The 20,269-nt window shown below is 37.5% G+C and overlaps 1 protein-coding gene across 9 annotated transcripts in view; it reads left to right on the top strand.

The window, feature by feature from the left end:
• Positions 1-20,269, top strand: part of NRXN1 (neurexin 1) — a 1,213,874-nt gene that overhangs the window by 583,430 nt on the left and 610,175 nt on the right. For all 9 annotated transcript variants that reach the window (XM_070292299.1, XM_069583366.1, XM_069583363.1 and 6 more), the window contains 2 exons: positions 6,558-6,680; positions 19,075-19,456. In XM_070292299.1, the coding sequence (XP_070148400.1) occupies positions 6,558-6,680; positions 19,075-19,456 (505 nt within the window). The remainder of the gene's footprint in view (positions 1-6,557; positions 6,681-19,074; positions 19,457-20,269) is intronic.

The raw sequence follows: 20,269 nt of genomic DNA on the forward strand, positions 1-20,269 counted from the left end.
CTATCATTGTCACAATGACAAGGCTTATTTCCAGCTTCCCACTGGTTCCTGCCTCCCACTGGAGGCTATAGTCCTCAAAGTAGACTGCCAAATAAAGCTTAATACCTGGGAATTTTGACATACATAGACACCTAATTTTATACACATACACAAATGTCATGCATTTAATGAAAGTTGCTATTCTAAATTTGTAGAACAGGAAAGGTAATTACATTTTAAAAGTAGAAGGACTTTGCAATTGGTTTATGCCATTTACAGCCTTTTAAGATTGTTTTTAGTTTTTGTTGTTATCATTGTTTTACTGATAAGAAAAGTCAGACCAAGAGCTGTGTTAGCATTAGACAAAGTTAGAATAATTAAGGTTGTTGTTTAGTTGGTAAGTTGTGTCTGACTCTCTGGCGACCCCATGGCCTGTAGCCTACCAGGCTCCTCTGTCCGTGGGATTTTCCAGTTATGAACACCAGAGTGGGTTGTGATTTCTTTCTCCAATAGTTAATGTTATGTTGGAGTTTATGGTCACAGTCAATCTAAAACTCCAGTCTCCGGACTCAAACTCATGACTATTTTTCCATTGCTTATATCTTTAATACTCATTGTGAAGATTCAGGAGAAAAGGGAATTTGTCTATTTGTGTGTCTCATACAAAGACCTGAAAACCAAGCTGGCCTACTGTTTAAACAAATAATTATTGAAACAAAGCCATATTCATTTGTTTACATATAGTCTATGGCTGCTTTTGCACTACAATAGCAGTGTTAAGTAATTGCAATGACAACCAAATTTAGCAGAGTGGAATATATTTACTATTTGGTCCATTCAGTTCAGTTCAGTCGCTCAGTCATGTCCAACTCTTTGTGACCCCATGGACTGCAGCACACCAGACTTCCCTGTCCATCACCAACTCCCAGAGCTTCATTTGGTCCATTGCCAGAAGTATTTTGACCCCTATTAGATCTACTAGAATGTAAGCTATAGAAAGCTTCTTGAAAATCTAACTTGGGACATTCCCAATGCTGAGATCAGTGTTTGGCACAAAATAATTTTTAAACTAAATTAGTAGGCTAGCTTAGCTGGTAAAGAATCCACCTGCAATGCAGGAGACCCTGGTTCGATTCCTGGGTGAGGAAGATCCGCTGAAGAAGGGATAGGCAAAGAGTTGAACACGACTGAGTGACTAAGCACAAGTACATGGGTACCACATAATCCAGAATGAATAAGACTAGTTAAATGAGACTATATAAACAGCAGATATAATATGGATCTGATGCTGCTGCTACTAAGTTGCTTCAGTCATGTCCAACTCTGTGCAACCCCATAGACGGCAGCCCACCAGGCTCCCCCATCCCTGGGATTTTCCAGGCAAGAATACTGGAGTGGGTTGCTATTTCCTTCTCCAATGCATGAGAGTGAAAAGTGAAAGTGAAGTCGCTCAGTCATGTCCGACTCTTAGCGACCCCATGGACTGCAGCCCACCAGGCTCCTCCGTCCATGGGATTTTCTAGGCAAGAGTACTGGAGTGGGGTGCCATTGCCTTCTCCATAAAATTGATCATTCGGTTTCAAAATTTCATAATTCTAAGATGTATGGTGCTGTAATAACTTCTAATTCAATTGCTGGGTGCTATAAGCAATTTAATGATCTAAGAAAAAAAAAACGGTTATGTATAAAGATAGAACCAATTTATATCCCTAAGGCAATGTGAATTTTTTTGTTATTATTTATAGAAGTACTGTAGAAACTCCACTTTCATGTGATGCCCATTTTTAGCCCACATAGCTGTGGTTGAAAAGGCACAACCTATTCTTAATAAAATGAAGATAGATCATTTCTAGAAGGCAAACTAAAAGAATTTCTACCTGCCCATCATCTATGCAGTTTTCTGGGTTGTGGCTTTGCAGAAATACTTATTCAAATCCCCATATTTAAATAGCTTAATTGAGAAAACAGATTAGCTCCTCAAATGTCTAGGTTGTTACATATGGAAATTACTTACATTTAATGTTTAAGGCAACAAAAAGGAAATCTAGAACCAACTAGTTTGAACTATAGTGAGAAATGGGTACTTCAAACCGATGATCCATTCATGTAGTTAGCATCTTTAAAAAATACCAGTGGAAGGAAATAGCTACCTAAAGGGTATGTAATGAGTCTAAGCTTTGCAGCCCTCAAGTCTTGAACTTTTAAAAATCAAAATATAGTAGGTCTGGGTTTGATTTTCTCAAGCTACATGCAACTTTCAACTCTAGGGACAGCTGTCATTACAGTCTACTGCTGCTAAGTCTGCTAAGTCGCTTCAGTCGTGTCCAACTCCGTGCGACCCCATAGACGGCAGCCCACCAGGCCCCCCCATCTCTGGGATTCTCCAGGCAAGAACACTGGAGTGGGTTGCCATTTCCTTCTCCAATTACAGTCTACAAAGACATCCTTAATCACATTGCTTCCTAGACTTCTTAGCTTTGTTTTAATCTTCACTATTGTCCTTTAATATTATTTCCCCCCATATTTAAAAAAAAGCCAATGAATATACTTCACAGAACATTTGCACAGAAAGCTTTCTTACAAAAAGGATCCAAAATTGCTAGTATATACATCTTGAATTTGAAGTAAATTTGAAATATTCATGAAAGCAAATATTAAAAATAAATTTAAAATACATTTGCAAAAATATCTGAAATGATCAGTGATGTTGTATACATATATGCCAACTAACCTCACATGGAGCTATCTGTAAAATGGGAGAGTTGAATTAATTATTTCTACATCCATTTGAAGCTATTATTTTCTTCATTAAATAAATTCATTTATTGATTTATGACAAAATACTTTCAAATAGAATATAAAGTGATTAGCAAAAATTAATTAGGGAGAAAGGTCAATATGCAGTTTTTTTTTGTTTTTTTTTTTTTTTTTTTAAGAAAAGAATCAAGTTGCTGAAAGTAAGCATATATCCTAAATCTTGATTTCATGGTGAAGAGAAAGAGATAAGGAAAGGCAGTGAGTTATATAACTCACAAGATATAAGAGGAAATAGCCTATAAAATCTTTAGGAAAGAGTTTATGAACTTGGACTTTGCAATTAAAAAGAGTATTGAAAATGCATGTTAAAGAGTTGATAATGTAGGTAGACTAAAAAGTAGCTTTCAATAACTCTGGACCTTGGTATTGTAATAAATGATGTTCTAGAAAAATTGTTTTTTTTAATTCAGTGAAAAATCGTTTTTCTTAATCTAACTTTGAAAAGAAAACGTTACTTGCAAATGACTTTTAAAAGCCTTTGCTGGATTTTTCTAATAAAGAAACTCATCGTTTTCCTAAAGGAAGAAATGAGTGTTCCCTCCTGCCACCCCCCCCACCCCACCCCCGCCCCAACCTCGGAGGTTTCTGCTGAGTCCAGGGCTTCTGGATGATGCCTTAGGGGACAAGTTAGCTTGCTTCTTTAACAGAATAGCAACTTCCCCTTTATGTGATTTTTATATTCTTTATGTGAGATTACAGGTGGAAAAAAAATAATTCCACCATTTTAAAATAATAATTAACCACTGCCACAGTTTTGTGACTATTCACTCCCTAGCATACACATTGATGCTGGGAGGAAGGTTAGAATCAATGAGACATGTTTTGATATCCCAAAAGGAAAAAGAAATTTCAAAAGGAATTCAGATCACTAATGTTATGAATGACTATAATTCTGCCATGGAGACAAATGACTCTGAAATTCAAACTTCCAACAGAGGATAAATTATCCTAGGTCAGACCTAGGAGAGAAGACATCTGTATTACATTTTAGCTATGTGACCTTGGGCCGAGTCGTTTAACTTTCTAGGCCTTCAGTTTCGTGTCAGCAAAATGATAATAATGTAAAGATGAAATAAGTTAATAAAATGCCTGGTACATAACAAACATTTACCAGGACCCAACTTCCTTCTCAGTAGCAAATTAAGGACCAGCAACCGCAATCCTTAATTCCCTGTCCAGTTCACTTTCCATGACACTTCATGTCACATAGATAACATTGTTTTAAACTGAGAATATTAAATACATTAAAAAAAAAGCCTCTCCCAAAATCAATCCCTTCACATTTTTAATAATGCAGGGAAGGAGCTTGAAGTTGGTCCACAGAGATTTTCATGAACCAACGGGTTATTTTTAATTGGATTTTGTGCCTGTTGTTATGGAAATTATTGTTTCATGGATAAAGCTTTATGATTTCACTGCAAGATCAAGCCCAGAATGGGGTATAATGATGATATCACCCTTATGCTTCTTTTTCTTGACAAAACACAGAGAATGGGAGTGAGACTGCTTCAAAAGCACACATTTCTAACAAAAAAAAAAGATCCACCATATAAAAATATCTTTAAAAATGATATATTCTCTTTTCAAAGATCAAAACTCAGAATGGCCTTTGCTGCCAGTAGGATGCTAAGATTCTGCCAAGTTATTAAACACTTCACTGTTGAAACTAGAAAGCGTTCCTTTGATCCTAGAACTTGCTTTCAACATTTGGTCTCAAAGCATTTTTGCAATTGTTGAACTGCAGTTGTTGAACAGGCTTCCTCTAGTTATTTAGTGATCAATCTCTCTAAACTCTTCTATCTAGACTAGTTTTTATTCATGTGTCCAGATGCATGTTTCTCTAAAGAAACAAAAAGAAATGCTTACTAATCTTAATGATGGTTCTGTTTAAAATTGAAAGTGTTAGTCGCTCAGTTGTGTCCAACTCTTTGCAACCCCGTGGACTGTAGCCCATCAGGCTCCTCTGTCCATAGAATTCTCCAGGCCAGAATGCTGGTGTGGGTAGCCATTCCCTTTACTAGGGGATCTTCCCAACCCAGCAATTGAACCCGTGTCTCCTGCATTACAGGTGAATTCTTTACCATCTGAGCCACCAGAGAAACCCATGACAGGAGGCAATTCATCCTGCAAAATTTAACTTATATCATTGGCTCATTTTAAGCAAACCTCAAACAAGGAAGAGAGAACTTGTTTCATCAATAACATCCTAAGAGAGAAATCAGGATAGTAGTCTGCAGTATTAAAACAGTGATTTCTTGTTGGACAGACTGCTGAGGTTTCTTCTAGTACTTAGTTCCCTAATTTATTTTTCTTTCTTCTTTTCTCTCTCTTTTTTTCTTGGCTTTTTCATACACCATCCTATGATCCTTGGACATTGGCTAAATTGTCTGGTAGAATTTGGTGGAAGAAATTGTGAACCCCACCCTGATCCTGAATCAACTGAGTCGTGTAACTAAATGTCATGTCTTTAGTCATTTTAGTTTACCAAGAAATGTCAGTACATTAAAAAAAAAAGAAAAAGGAGGGGGGGAAATACATCACCAAAAAATGTTTCATTAATAACTTCATGATTTTTTTAAATGAATCAAAATATCAGATTATTAGCAAGGCTTATTTTTAATAAAACATTTTCTGTTTTATTAAAAGTTCTTTTTTTTCCCTTCCTTTGTTTTTATGTCTAAGAGAGACATTTGTCCAATTTATTATTTCAATAACATCAACAGATACTTTCTGGTATAATCTGTCTGTCCTACTGCTGCTGCTGCTAAGTCGCTTCAGTCGTGTCCAACTCTGTGCGACCCCATAGACGGCAGCCCACCAGGCTCCTCTGTCTATGGGATTCTCCAGGCAAGAATACTGGAGTGGGTTGCCATTTCCTTCTCCTAAGCCAACTTAAATTCAACTTGCACAGGTTTACATAGGTTCACTTGCAATTACTTTTCCAGTTGCTTACACTTCTGGCTCTTTTTCCTTAGCTGGAAATCACTTCCTGGTACCACTGCTTAATCATTTTTTCCCCTCCCACCCAACACTTGGCCCTTTATGGGCAGTGTTCTTCTTGACTTTCTTCACTTCCTAAGAGTCAGTACTTCTACCTATACCCATTCTCTGGGCCTTCACTAGTTCTCAGACACAACATTCCAGAAATTTAAAAACCTGGTGAATATTGAAGGTACATGATATAAGTGCAAAGAGCAGTCGTCACACAATCTAATACCCAGAGCAACCTCCTTGCCAGGGCCTAATCAACCAGGTGCCATTCATTGAAAATTGTTAGCTAATGGCCTAGGGTCAGATCTCTCCCCAAGGTCAGGAGATGTCTTATGACTGTTATCTACTTCATTAGCCAAAAAAAGAAAAAAGAGATAGTGCAAAACAAGAAAATTTCTGAGAGAGGGAAAAGTTTGTGCAAATTTGGGAGCATTGCTGTGTTGAGTGTGCCTATTTATGACAACAGGTGCGTTTGTTTGTCTTTGATTGATGCATAATGTTAAAGATTCTTCTTAAACTGTTACACCTGAATATCTATTAACTGGTGATTTTCCTTGCTTGCTGTGACTCTAATGGGCTTGAGAATTGATCCAGCCAGTCTCTCCTCCCTCTGTCTTTTTCTCTCCTCTTTCCTTCATTCCTTTCTCTCCTCTCTCTCCTCCCTCTCCCTTGCTTCCCCCCTTTCTTTCTCTCTTTCTCTCACTCTCTGTGAGGTTCATTTGCTTGACTGATTCTGAGTGTCCATAATGACTGTTTGGCATATTCTACAGGCAAAGGTCCCGAGACCCTTTTTGCTGGCTATAACCTCAATGATAACGAATGGCACACAGTGCGTGTGGTTCGTCGAGGAAAAAGTTTAAAGTTAACGGTGGATGACCAGCAGGCCATGACAGGTAAAGCCCTCACCTTTGCCTTTGTTGAAGCTTTAGACTTTCCTATTTCTTGCAGGTGACCTTGAAAACCGAATGAATAACTTGAAGCTAATAGACACAGTTCATTTCTTATTCAGATTCTTCCAGCAGCAATTAAATTTAATAAGCTGCGTGTTGTTTTCTTTTCTCTCAAATGAGCAACAATTATTTGTCATGTTCCTTTCCATTTAATAATTCAAGAAGTTATAATATATTTTAATTTTATGCTTTGATAAATATCTCAGGGCTTCATAAAATATTGAAGTTACTGTTTGGAGGCCAATTCCTGTTCAGTTTCCTTGTTATATATTTAGGGGATGAACAGCAGCAAGTTATACTTTTTACCTTCTGGATACATTGATAGATATGCTGGCATTCTGGCAGGTGAACTGCTTTTTATTCTAAGCTATGATAGATCATTTTTGGCCATTTAGCTCTGCTGGTTAAGCTCTAATGTTAAGAATGTTAAGTTCAGTCCCTGATTTGTGGATTTCTGACTGAGGTGAGGAATATAAGGGCCCACGCCAGAGACAGAGGAAAACCAAATGAAAGAGGAATTGGCTCACCTTTATTCTCTCTGCTGAAAATAACTTCAAGCATATGACCCGCTGGGATATTAGCTCCCTGTTTTTCAAGAGAACATCTTCCTGTTAATTATTTTAGTGCAATGCAGGATGGTCCTTGTGCAGCACAGAAGTGTGTGTTCTACGTTCAGTCTCAAGGGGGTTTCCATTCTCAGAGATCAGGTGGTTATATCAGTGAAGAAGTAATGTGTATGGGATTTTAACTTTTAAGAGAATCATTCCACAATTTAAATGAAGCAAACTACCAACCCACAGATCTTTTACTGTCTTGTATTTCGTTAGCCCTTTATGGCTTTCCAAAACTTTTGTCTTCGTGTGGGAGCAAACTTACTTTGTTTCAGAATCATCTGAAGAGCTTTAAAAGGATCATTTCCTGGCCAGACACCACAGAAAGTGTGAGAGGAGCCCATTATTATTATTTGTTAAAATCTCTCCAAAGAACTCTAATGCAGCTGGCCTATGGATTGGCATTTAAAAACCGCTGCTATGTTATGCCATTTTATTCTCCCAGGAAGAAAATCAACCAGGGACTCATTAGTATAAGCCTTTATTCAAAATTGCCAAACATAAGAAGTCTCTAAAGAAACTGTGTGAATTTAGGGAAGGGAGGCAGAATTTTTATAGAGCTTTGGCAGGAGTGTCAGCTGAAGTTCAGCTAGTTTTGGTAAAGGCAGTTCTTGGAAGAGGTGTAAATTGTTTTTGTAGATTAGCATCCATTGTTTGGACAGTCTGGCTTTTACCAAAAGGGACAGAAATTAGAGTGTAAGGTCATGTATAAGAGGTTGGGAAGAAATAATTGCCAGAGACAAGGACATGTGAAGGTCACATTAGAACATTCTTTAGTCCCTTAAGTTTGTCTCAAATCTCATATAGCCCTATGACATTGATGGGGTAGATGCATTCTCATTTTATAGATGAGGAAGCTGAGATTCAAAGAGGTAAAATGACATGTTACTTTGAAATGCCATTGTTACCAGAACTGAGAGAGAACCTAGGTTTATTTTTTTTAATTGTGTTTATTTGTTAACTTTAAAAAATTGTTTACTTTTAACTAATGGTTCATTTATGTATATTTTTAATATCCTTATATATATATGACTATGATGAGTACTTTCTCAGATATAGCATGATTTTATGAGGCTTTTACAAATATATATATATAAACACATATCAAAATCACATGGTAATATCATCTGGGATAGTATATGATGTATTAAAATGTTGAGTAAACAATTCATGTTCTTGAGGTTCAGAAGAGCTTAAAGATTTCAGGAATAGCTAAAGCAATCAATAATATCTGAAGGCTGTAAAGAAAGGATAATACAGATAAGATTATGTGGGGAAGGGTAGGATGGCTTGGATGAGGCTAGACAGACTAATGTTCAGGCAGCCGAGAAGGTTTGTTTTGTTTCATGTAACCACAGCACAGCTGAAATGGCTAGAATGGCCTTGGGTGCCAATAGGTCAGTGCTCCAAACGAAGGGGTTGATATTTCACGGGTTTTCAAGCAGTTGGGAAGTCACTGCATTTAAGCTGGAAAATAAGTTAAGAGAATATGTTTTGAGCAATATGAATTCTGTGCAATGTGCTAAATGCTTCAGAATGTAAAGCAGTAAAGTCCTAAACTACAGTGGCTGAAGACGGTATAGAAACAAAAGACTGGGGCAACACATTTTTAAAAAGTTTTGTTTAGAAATAATTTCAAATTTATAAAAAATTTCAAAAGTAAAACGACAGTGATATACTTTTACTATTGTGAGCATGTTATCCCATTTGCTTTGACATTTTCACTCTCTTTTTTTTCTTAGCCAAGTGAGAAAAAGTTACATACTTAATAGCCCTTCACTCTAAATATTATACTTCAGTGGACATTTTCTAAAGATATGAATATCCCTTTACAGAACAAAGAGCTACTAACTTCAGTAGATTTGGCATTGATGCAATATATTTTATCTGTCCTCTCACCCATATTCCCCTTTTGTCCATTAACCCAATGCTGTCTTTTATAGCATTTTCACCTCTAGCAGAGCATGCAGTCTAGGATCAGACACTGCATTTAGTGTTCATGTCTTTTTAGCCTCCCATTGAAGACATTGCCATAGACTTTCTTTGTCTTTGATTACATTGACAAATTAAAAAGATGTATAGTCCTCCAATCTTTTATCCATGTAAAGTCGTTCTTTGGGCTTATCTGGTGTTTCATGATGATTGAATTCAGGTTTTAACATTCTTGGATGAAATACCACATTGTTGATTGTGTGATCTTCTTATAGTATCCTGTCTGGAGACAAACGATATCCATATCCTCGACTCATGATTTTAACACTTGGTCAGTATGTTGCCCAGTTTCTCCATAGTATGATTAATATGTTTTACTCCCTTACAACTAGTAAACTGTCTGTGGAGAGCCATATTAAGACAATGAAAATATCGTAATATCTTCCTTAAATATTTGCCCCAGATTATCATCTACTGAAGGTTTTTCCTGATCCAGTCTTTAACACAGTAGTTATAAATGATTATTTCCAAACCCCATTACTCTTTTCACTTTTAGAGGCAATGCTTAGCATTTTACTGTATACGAGAGCTATCCCTTCTTTCTGTTTTCTTTCCTTTTCTTTTCTTCCTTATCTCCCCATCTTCCTCCTTCTCTCCTTCCCTCCCTTCTTCCTTTCTTTCCTTCTTTCCTTATTGATATGGACCCACACATTTCTGTATTTTCAAATAGTTATACTTAATTATTTTGGTGCTTAAAGTGTCCCTGTTTGGGCCAGTGGGAATCCCATGAAGTTGGTCTCTGATTTTGTAACATGCCTTCACCTCACTTTTTTTTCCCTCACTTTTTTGGCAAAACAAAATATTTCAGGCACAACTTTTACTACCATGCCTCATTCCTGGACTGAGACATTTACTTTCTATTTAATGGAGAGAATTAGGTGCAGGTGGTTGGTATTGGTATGCTCAGCACTGCTTTACATCCTTTTCAGGAGGCTAAGATGGTAAATACACTCAAGTATCAATACATATACCTGAATATATATAGTTGCTTAGTTTAGTTGCTAAGTCATTTCCAACTCTTTTGTGACCCCATGGACTGTAGCCCACTAGGCTCCTCTGTCCATGGAATTTCCAGGCAAGAATACTGGAGTAGGCTGCCATTTCCTTCTCCAGGGGATCTTCCTGACCCAGGGATCCAATCCTCATCTCTTGCATTGGCATGCAAATTCTTTACTGCTGAGCCACTAAGGAAGCCCATAAGTATGTGTGTGTGTGTATATATATGTGTGTGTGTGTGTGAATTTGCTTTAATATGCTTCTCCACATATATATACACACACATACATACAGATAAATTACATGTTCGCACAAATATACATATACACATATTTTAGAAAACATGAGTTCACACTAGTACAACCATATCTACAGCATTATTTCTTCCCCCATTTCATGTTTTCATATCTCTTCTTCCAATTTGGAACCTTGGCTCCCAGTGATGTCATTTTCCCATTTGCTCAATCCAGTAACACATCTGTGATAGTTTCAGAATTGCTTTACATTGTCCATCCCACAAGTAATAACCTGACTAAAAGCAATTCAGGATTAATTTGTGATTCTTTTTATTTCTTACTGCCCAAGATTTAATGTATATAGTCAAATACTATTTATAAATAACTTTGATTAGTTTGTTTCTTTTCTTCCTTTCCTTTTCCTTCCTTTCTTTTCTTTGAGTGTAGTTATGTTATTCATTTGAAATACTATTCATCTTATTGATTTCAGTTATGTTTATTCCCTCCCATTCTTATGTACTTAATTACACTTGTGTGTAGAACATTAGCCTGCTTTTTAAATCAGTGCAACTGTTTTGAATTAGGAAGTGATGAATAGAGTATGAAAATGATATCATAACAGAAAACTCCAGAAATGTTCTCTAAATGAATCGCCAGCTAATTTTTCATTAAAATGTAAGATATATCTTTTCAGTTGCATAGATTCCTACCAAACTCCTAAATGAATAATTATATTCTACATTAGTGACTTGACTTCCTCAACTTCCAGTCAAAACATCATTTCTTTGTTTACTGCCATGTGTTTATATACCACTAGTGAACATAATGTTAGGAAGCGGAGTGAATAGATACTTATATGGGTGTAGTTTGCTTATAGAAACAGGAACAAATAAATGATGGATTCAAAGGAGTACTCAGAATTGACGCTGTTGGGACATGATTTCTAAGCTAATGTAACATGTTTCCACTCTTCTGCTCCTGGGCATGGCCTGTTTCTTCATGGTAAAGTAACCTGTGTCTCCTTGGCTGATTAATTTTGGGAAACTCTGGCACCTACGACTTCATTATGAATTCATAAGACATTGGCGAAGTTTTGCTCATGATCTGAAAGAAAAAAACAAACTCTCTTTTAAGATTTCCAACTTTGGACAGCAGACACATTTGTTTCACAGATTTTTTTTTCCTCTAGCAGGTATTAATAAAATTATAAGTCTGAGTCCACTAACTCAGGGGTGCAAGAAATGGCACATTTATTAATTGTCTTTAATATCAATTTAAATGACACCTTAGGCCTTTCTTCTGGGTTTACAGAATATTTAATCATAGTCATATGGCCCCTACTCCCACCCACCCTGAATCATGCAGAAGCTCCTGTTGGCTTCTGTCTTCACTGATTCTCACCAAAAAGATAGTTCTCCTAGTTTGTCTTTTAAATTATAAGAACCCTATTGCTCCTGTCCTAAGTGGGGCAAAGAGTCTTTGCTGATTCTTGCAGCCTATGAACTATGGTTCAGTCCTCCTATATTGATCTCAGTAATTCTCTCTGAACCCCTGAATCTTATTAGATGACAGGATGTTGGTGCTTAGTACCGCTAAATCCCACCGATGTTCATCTCTCTCCCAGTCAGTGGTAATTGCCTCATCTAGTTCAGACCATCAAGGCATTCTGTTCATTTCGTTTTCCTTTGTTGAACACCTTGCAAGCTATACCTTCACAAAAGGTTGGAAAAAGCACTGTTTTCCAGGAAGTTGTCTTCCACTTTTTGCCAAGAAAAAGCCTTTGAGGCAAAGTGCTAAAAGGGACTAGGCTAGTTTCTTAGAACTGAAGGAAGAACAAAGTACAGACTAGCATTTCAGTAAATTAGCCTGCTATTTACTCTTTCTCAAAACTGCCAAGGCCTTAGAGCAGAAATTATATTCCATCTTCTTTCTGTTCTGTAGGAGTTGAACATTTTTTCAGTTGTGGAAACCAACTTGTTCTTTCTGAGTTAAAGGATAAATGGGCATATAAGCCAAATAAGCGCTGATAATTTACCCAAATTATGCAACTCCCCCCGTACCCCACTCCAGCACTTTCCTTGCCCCAGCTCCCAGCATCTTGTTGCTCAGAGCTCAAGACAGTGTTTTGTTCTTTGTTTTTCACAGTAATTTACCTTGATGAGTTTTCACCTGGGTGATTCATATTTGGGAAATTATGTTTTGCCAAAGATATCATGAGAGTCAACAATTCATAACAATAAAAAAGTCAGCCTTGAGTTATATGGCATAGAAAGGTTTCCAAACACGCAGTGGAACTTTGCCATTGAGGCTTCAGTTTGGAATGGAATTTTTTTTCAAACATTCTAATGGCCACATGAAACTAGCCATGCCTCGGAAAAGCAATGAAGATTTCTTACTAAATTTTACAGCAAGTTCAGAAATCACTGAACAAGAAAGTAAATAAATAAAAGAAATCACTGGAGACTCTTCATGCAAAGTCCTATATTTTGAGTACATCTTTAAATCACAGTTTTATAAACCGTTAAGTTGAAAACAGTACAGTACATACTCAGGCCATTCTTGGGAATGTCTGACTGCACTGAGGCTCATGAGGATAAACAGTTGCCAGCAAAGAGACCCCAGAAGAGAGACATTCCCCAGGACTCTGATGAGAAACTGTCCTATACACTATTTGGTATCCCAAGGTAGGGAGTTTTGGGGTTTCAATTTATCACCTAAACTGTCAAAAAAAAATAATCTAGAATTATGTGTTTTGTATGTGTGTATATGTCCTTCATTGAACGCTATTCACCGCATATCCAGTTACCCAAGCCTGGACGAAGTCATCATTATTATATTCCTCTTCTCCAGCATTCTATACATTATTAGTAAATCCTGAAATTATATTGGCAAAATGGGCTAATTTTGTCCATGGTTTTCCATTTCTAACATAAACAGTCTACTTCAAATTGTCTCGTCTATTATATCCACATCAGAAAGATTAAATACACATACACACACAGTTTCATGGCTCATGTCTGCCTAAAACCCTTCAGTAGCTCCTAATATAATCCAGAGACACTGTGATATCTGACCTCTTACTCTTCCGATCTCTTCTGAGCACTAACCTCACCTGCTTATGCCTCTCCAGTCACACTGCCTGGCTCTTTCTCTCCCACATGCCTCTGTTGATCTGTTTCTCCTTTCTGGAATCCACCTTTCCATTCCTATCTTACAGTTTTTAATGTGGCTTTTCCTTTTTCAGTCCTTCAGTTTTAACTTAAATATCCACTCAAGCACTTGCCCCCGTCCCATAGTTACCAGCACAATTTGCTGTGTATCAAATACCTGGCATTTTTTCTCAGTTTTATCATTATATAGTTAATTATTTTCTTACCTGATTTTGTCTATTTTCCCCCAATAGACCATACATTTTGTGAAAATACGAGCCAAGTATGATCCTCTCAACATTATTTCTTACTTGCCTGACATAGCACCTGACTCATGCATATAGCCCACTCTCAGTAATTTTCAATACCTTTTAGTGAATCAATGAGTCGATCTAAGGCTGGGGTCGGGGGTGGTGGATCATTTTGTTCTGCAGCAGAAATGTAACCCAAGTCAGAGTAGGACTCAACATAAAATAGTAGATCTTGCTATCTGTTTTGGTAAAAAGATTTGATTTAGAAATTGAGCTTTGTATACAAACAACACAAGCCAGAAGTTTGACTCTTACTGGAGATTATCATCAACCTGGATACCAGACACTTTGATCAGAAGCATTTTGCTAATTCCAAATTCTCCTTTCCACTAAATGTCTAGGAAACATGCTGCGTTCCTTAATGAGTGAAGTCTTAACAATATTTCTCCTTCAGTGTCCTTTATGTTTTGTTAGTCAATATATGTACACAGTAGAGGTGGCTACAGTGCTGACTGAAGATTAAACATTAGAATAAATTCTGAAAAATAAAGGATTTTTAAGAGGCAGCCATTAATGTTTTCTTCAGTGGATAATGGCTTTAAGGTGCTAATTCTCCTTCATAAGCAAGCATATCTGCCATTACTGTCAAGGCGATTTATGTAAGCTTATTAAAGAAAGAATAGGCTTTTGAACATGGGCCATAATGATTTTTCTTATAATTGGGCCACGGTTGCTCCAATGCTGTTTTACTACTTTTTTATTATTTATGGTCTGCACACATATTCTATTCCTTTGAGAAAAGAAAATAGACATTACATATTATTTTTATCACTGACCTTCTTTCTCAGTTCTGCTGAACAATGTGCTTTCGTCTTTCAGAACTGCCAATAAATGGACAATTTAGAGTAATATATAATTTCAAGTATTAGAAATATTTTTTTGGATATTCCCTTACTATCAGTTGGCTCATTCATGTAGCTTTTAAAAAGAAACTTGATAGTTTCAGGATCTGGGTGGGTACACCAGGTTAAGACTCAGATTTTAATATAATGAAAAAGATAAAATAATCAATATAAGGAAATGTAAAAGCCCAAGCCATTTTTTTTTTACCTTTGCAGATTCTTCATTCTATATAGCTTACTAATTCAATGTTACTGGCACCACTAGAGATTTGTACTTGAAAGTTATTAAAGGCTAATTTTGAAGCTTCCCTGGTGGCTCAGATGGTAAAGCGTCTGCCTGCAATGCGGGAGACCCGGGTTTGATTTGATACCAAAGAGGTAGTGCCACACAGAGTAGTATCAAGGTCACTGAATAAAAGAACTGAAGAAGGGGATAAAAATGGTATCATAGCATAAATCACAGCAAAATCCTCTATGACCCACCTCCCAGAGTAATGGGAATAAAAGCAAAAATAAACAAATAGGACCTAATTAAACTTAAAGCTTTTGCACAATGATGGAAACTGTAAGCAAGGTAAAAAGACAGCCTTCAGAATGGGAGAAAATAATAGCAAATGAAGCAACTGACAAAGAATTAATCTCAAAAATATACAAGCAGCTCCTGCAGCTTAATTCCAGAAAAATAAACAACCCAATCAAAAAATAGGCCAAAGAACTAAACAGACATTTCTCCAAAGAAGACATACAGATGGCCAACAAACACATGAAAAGATGCTCAACATCACTCATTATCAGAGAAATGCAAATCAAAACCACAGTGAGGTACCATCTCACACCAGTCAGAATGGCTGCTGTTCAAAAGTCTACAAACAATAAATGCTGGAGAGGGTGTAGAGAAAAAGGAACCCTCTTACACTGTTGGTGGGAATGTAAACTAGTACAGTCACTATGGAGAACAGTGTAGAGATTCCTTAAAAAACTGGAACTAGAACTGCCATATGACCCAGCAATCCCGCTGCTGGGCATACACACCAAGGAAACCAGAATTGAAAGAGACACATGTACCCCAATGTTCATCACAGCACTGTATACCAATAGCCAGGACATGGAAGCAACCTAGATGTCCATACGCAGACGAATGTTTAAGAAAGCTGTGGTACATATACATAATGGAGTATTACTCAGCTATTAAAAAGAATGTATTTGAATCAGTTCTAAGGAGGTGGCTGAAACTGGAGCCTATTATACAGAGTGAGGTAAGTCAGAAAGAAAAACACCAATACAGTATGTTGCTAAGTCACTTCAGTCATGTCCGACTCTGCGTAACCCCATCGACGGCAGCCCACCAGGCTCCCCCGTCCCTGGGATTCTCCAGGCAAGAACACTGGAGTGGGTTGCCATTTCCTTCTCCAATGCATGAAAGTGAAAAGTGAAAGTGAAGTCGCTCAGTCATGTCCAACCCTCAGCGACCCCATGGACTGCAGCCTACCAGGCTCCTCCATCCATGGGATTTTCCAATACAGTATATTAATCCATATATATGGAATTTAGAAAGATGATAACGATGTTCCCTATATGCGAGACAGCAAAAGAGACACAGATAAAGAACAGACTTTTGGACTCCGTGTGAGAAAGCGAGGGTGGAATGATTTGAGAGAATAGCACTGAAACATGTATATTACTATATGTGGAATAGATCACCGGTAAGGGTTCGATGCATGAGACAGGGTGCTCAGGGCTGGTACACTGGGATGACCCTGAGGAATGGGATGGGGAGGGAGGTGAGAGGGGGTGTTCAGGATGGGGAACACATGTACACCCATGGCAGATTCATATCACTATATGGTAAAAACCCCTACAATATTGTAAAGTAATTAGCCTCAACTTAATTTAAAAAATGAAGTCATAGGAGAAACCAGAATTTCTGAGGATTTAATAGTATTATTGTTATCGAATTGTAGCTTGATCTGCTCGCCACATGATAGGCCAGTAATCGGGACACAAGGTGCAGAGGCAAGGAATAGCAACTTTATTCAGAAAGCCAGGCATCAGAGACAATGGCAGACTAGCGTCCTAGAGTCTTGTCGGGTCTGAATGCCAGTTTCCTGGTTTCTTTTACAGGACAGAGAGGGTGAGGAGGTACCTAAGTAAAGTAAAAAGGCCAAAATTCTTGCAAAATATTTCCTGGCTTGGCCAGCTTTGGGGAGGGGGTGTGTTAATTATCCTCTTTTCTGCAGCCATTCACAGGGGTCAGAGTCAGAATGTCTCCCTGTGAGCCAAGCAAAGGCACTTTAATCTTCAGGTGGAGAGGCAGGGTCCCCTCCAAGCGGGACATTATGTATGCTTACAGCTATAAACAGACAGCATCCTTTTAGTGATTATAGTTACAAAAGCAACAAAATACAAAGGTTGAAGTAAAAGAAACAGATCCAACAAGGAATCAGATTTTGCTCTTTCCTGTTGCGTTTTTGCATGGCATAGACAAGAAAGAGGCATCCTGGGGAGGAGAGAGAAGAGAGAGCTATTTATAGTGGTAATTTTTGTCTTGAAAAAAAAAAACACATTTGCAGAGAAGGAATCAGAACAAACTAATAACTGAAAAAGAAAAACTCACAGCATATTAAGGGATGACAGGAACTGTTGTCAAGATCAAGGACTGGCAAAGAGGTTCAGGAATTAAGAAGAGCTAAGTACCACTTGGGGGAGAGTTTTTAATACCAATGAGTTTATTAGTATCAAAATCAATTGAGTATGCCAGCAATTTTTATTGTACAACAAAAAGTGTGCCTTTTATAATTTAATAACAGATTTCTTTTCAAATCTCACCTAGTATTTTATTGTCTTGATGAAAGAAATGGAAATCTGTCAAACTGGCTGAAGGAGGCCCAGGACAGGTGATATTCAATCTTTATTACACGTGGGAAGAAGGTTCAGTGCCTCTTCTCAGGTCTGAGACTGGGATCAGTTCTAATTCATATTTTCATTAATATCAGCGATGATGGGATAGGGTAAGCTCAATACATTTTCCAATTATGCCAAATTGAGTAGTGAAGCTAACACCTGGAAGAACTTGATTGCAATTTAAATGACATTTTTGAGTTTCTAAAGAAACTGAATGACAGTTTAATTAGACAAGAACAAGATGCTGGGGACAAATTACTAGTGATGATAAGAGTAATTTATGCTGTGCTTTAGAAAACAAGTTCATATCTTTGTTAATTTTTATTTCAACCTTGATGGTAGGTATAGTTATCACTCTGGAGGTAAAGACAGGACTGGGTAAGCTTTCAATGGGGTTGGCACAGAAAGATGGTGGGATGAACAGGGATGGAGTTGAATTGAAGAGTGAATCACTAGATAACTTGGCAACCAAGCTTCACATTGTGGTGTTTAAGATTATACCTTGGGATAATGTGGACTAATTTTACTGGTATTTACTGGTATTTACTGGACTAATATTACTGGACATGCCTTGAATCAGTATGTTGTGCTCAATTTTGATATCCAAAACCTAAGTGCAAGGAAAATAGCAGAGGTCCAGAAAAAATCAACAGAAATTCTGCTTGACTAGGACACTAGCTCTAGGAAAGACTGGAAATTATTCAGCACCAAAAAGAGAAGGTGCAAAGTTAATTTCAAACACATTTTCATGGTTCATATTGGAAGAACAGTCAGCAGGTCTTCAATGTTTCTGTTGCTGTTGGAAAATATACTGTTGCTTTTTTTTGTTTTTCTTGAAGTACATTCTCAATAAAGACAAACATCACATCACCGTGGAGCTGGGGTGCATCACTTTCTGTTGGGATGATGCAAGACAATCATTGCCCCTAATCCTTCTCCCTCTCTCTTGCCCTCCTGCCCTCTCCCTCTTCCTTCCTTCCTTTTCCTTTCTCTTCTTCCTTCCTACCAATTCTCCATTCCTTTCTTCACTTCTTTCTTCTACCTGTAAAAAAATTCTAAAACTTTAGTGAATGTCAAATTTGGGGCAGAGCTTAAAACTTGAGCTAAGAAAGTTTTATTAGTATTATCTGATTCAGTCTCATCCTGTAAGGTCATTTCTTTGTTTGTTTTTGAAATATAACTGAATATCAAGGAGGTATATAGATCCTTGCATTTTAAAATGTGATATTGTTATGGAAGTCTAAAGTTGAAAGTGCCCTGTAGATGCAGAAAATAGTAATAGACTATCTTCCCTTTTAGGTCAAATGGCAGGAGATCATACAAGGCTGGAGTTCCATAATATAGAGACTGGCATCATCACGGAACGCCGGTATCTGTCTTCTGTTCCCTCCAACTTCATTGGACACCTGCAGAGCCTGACATTTAATGGAATGGCATACATTGACTTGTGCAAAAATGGCGACATAGATTATTGTGAGCTCAACGCCAGGTTTGGCTTCAGGAACATCATAGCAGACCCTGTCACCTTTAAGACCAAATCAAGCTATGTTGCCTTAGCTACATTGCAAGCCTACACGTCTATGCATCTTTTTTTCCAGTTCAAGACAACATCCCTAGATGGACTAATTCTGTATAACAGTGGGGATGGAAATGACTTTATTGTGGTTGAGTTAGTTAAAGGGTAAGTATAGGTCTGTTCAATGACAAATAATTAGAGCTTTGGGAAAATGAACCTCATTTTCCATAACTATACATTAATCAGAAGAAGGAAGGTGGTTTACAAATAAAGCATTTGTTTAAATCCCTTCTTAGGTATCTTATAAAGCTAAGAGGGATTCAGTGCAGTTCTTTATACCTAAATTTCCATACATAAAGTACAAATAATGTCCAGTTTTGATTTACCATAGGCATTACATAAGTCTTACTCTTCACATGTGCATTTCTTTCCTATGTACATGGTAATTCTACAAAAGAATTTCTACACACTTGTCGGCTAATTTGTGCTAAGTTAAATAGCTAATGCATGCAATCAGATTATTTCAAGCCACAGTATCCCATTTAACTAAAGCATAATTCTATGTCAGATTTTCTTGAAGAATTTTAAAAGATTTTTGTGACATTTTCTTGAAACTTCCACTTCAGCGGATCTTCCAGACCCAAGGATCAAATCCAATTCTCATTGGTAGACAGGTTCTTTACCACTGAGCCACCAGGGAAGTCCATATATATACTCTCATGCACACTTCACATTCCACCAACTGCAAGGTGCATGGATGCCCATGACCAGTGGGGATACAAGTAAACACAGGAATTTAGCAGAAAAGCACCAGAGAGTTTCCTAAGAGGGTCTTGTGTAGAGGTTCAGGAGAGTCAGGGAAGGTCATGCACAGGTTCAGGGAAATTAGGAAGATCTGTGAATCCAGGAGAAAGAAGCTGAGGGCTGCCAGGTCAGTGTGGTTGGCAGAGGATGGAGAAAGTGGTGACAGCAGAGAGT

The sequence above is a fragment of the Ovis canadensis genome, chromosome 3 (assembly GCF_042477335.2).
Source record: "Ovis canadensis isolate MfBH-ARS-UI-01 breed Bighorn chromosome 3, ARS-UI_OviCan_v2, whole genome shotgun sequence".
NCBI lineage: Eukaryota > Metazoa > Chordata > Mammalia > Artiodactyla > Bovidae > Ovis > Ovis canadensis.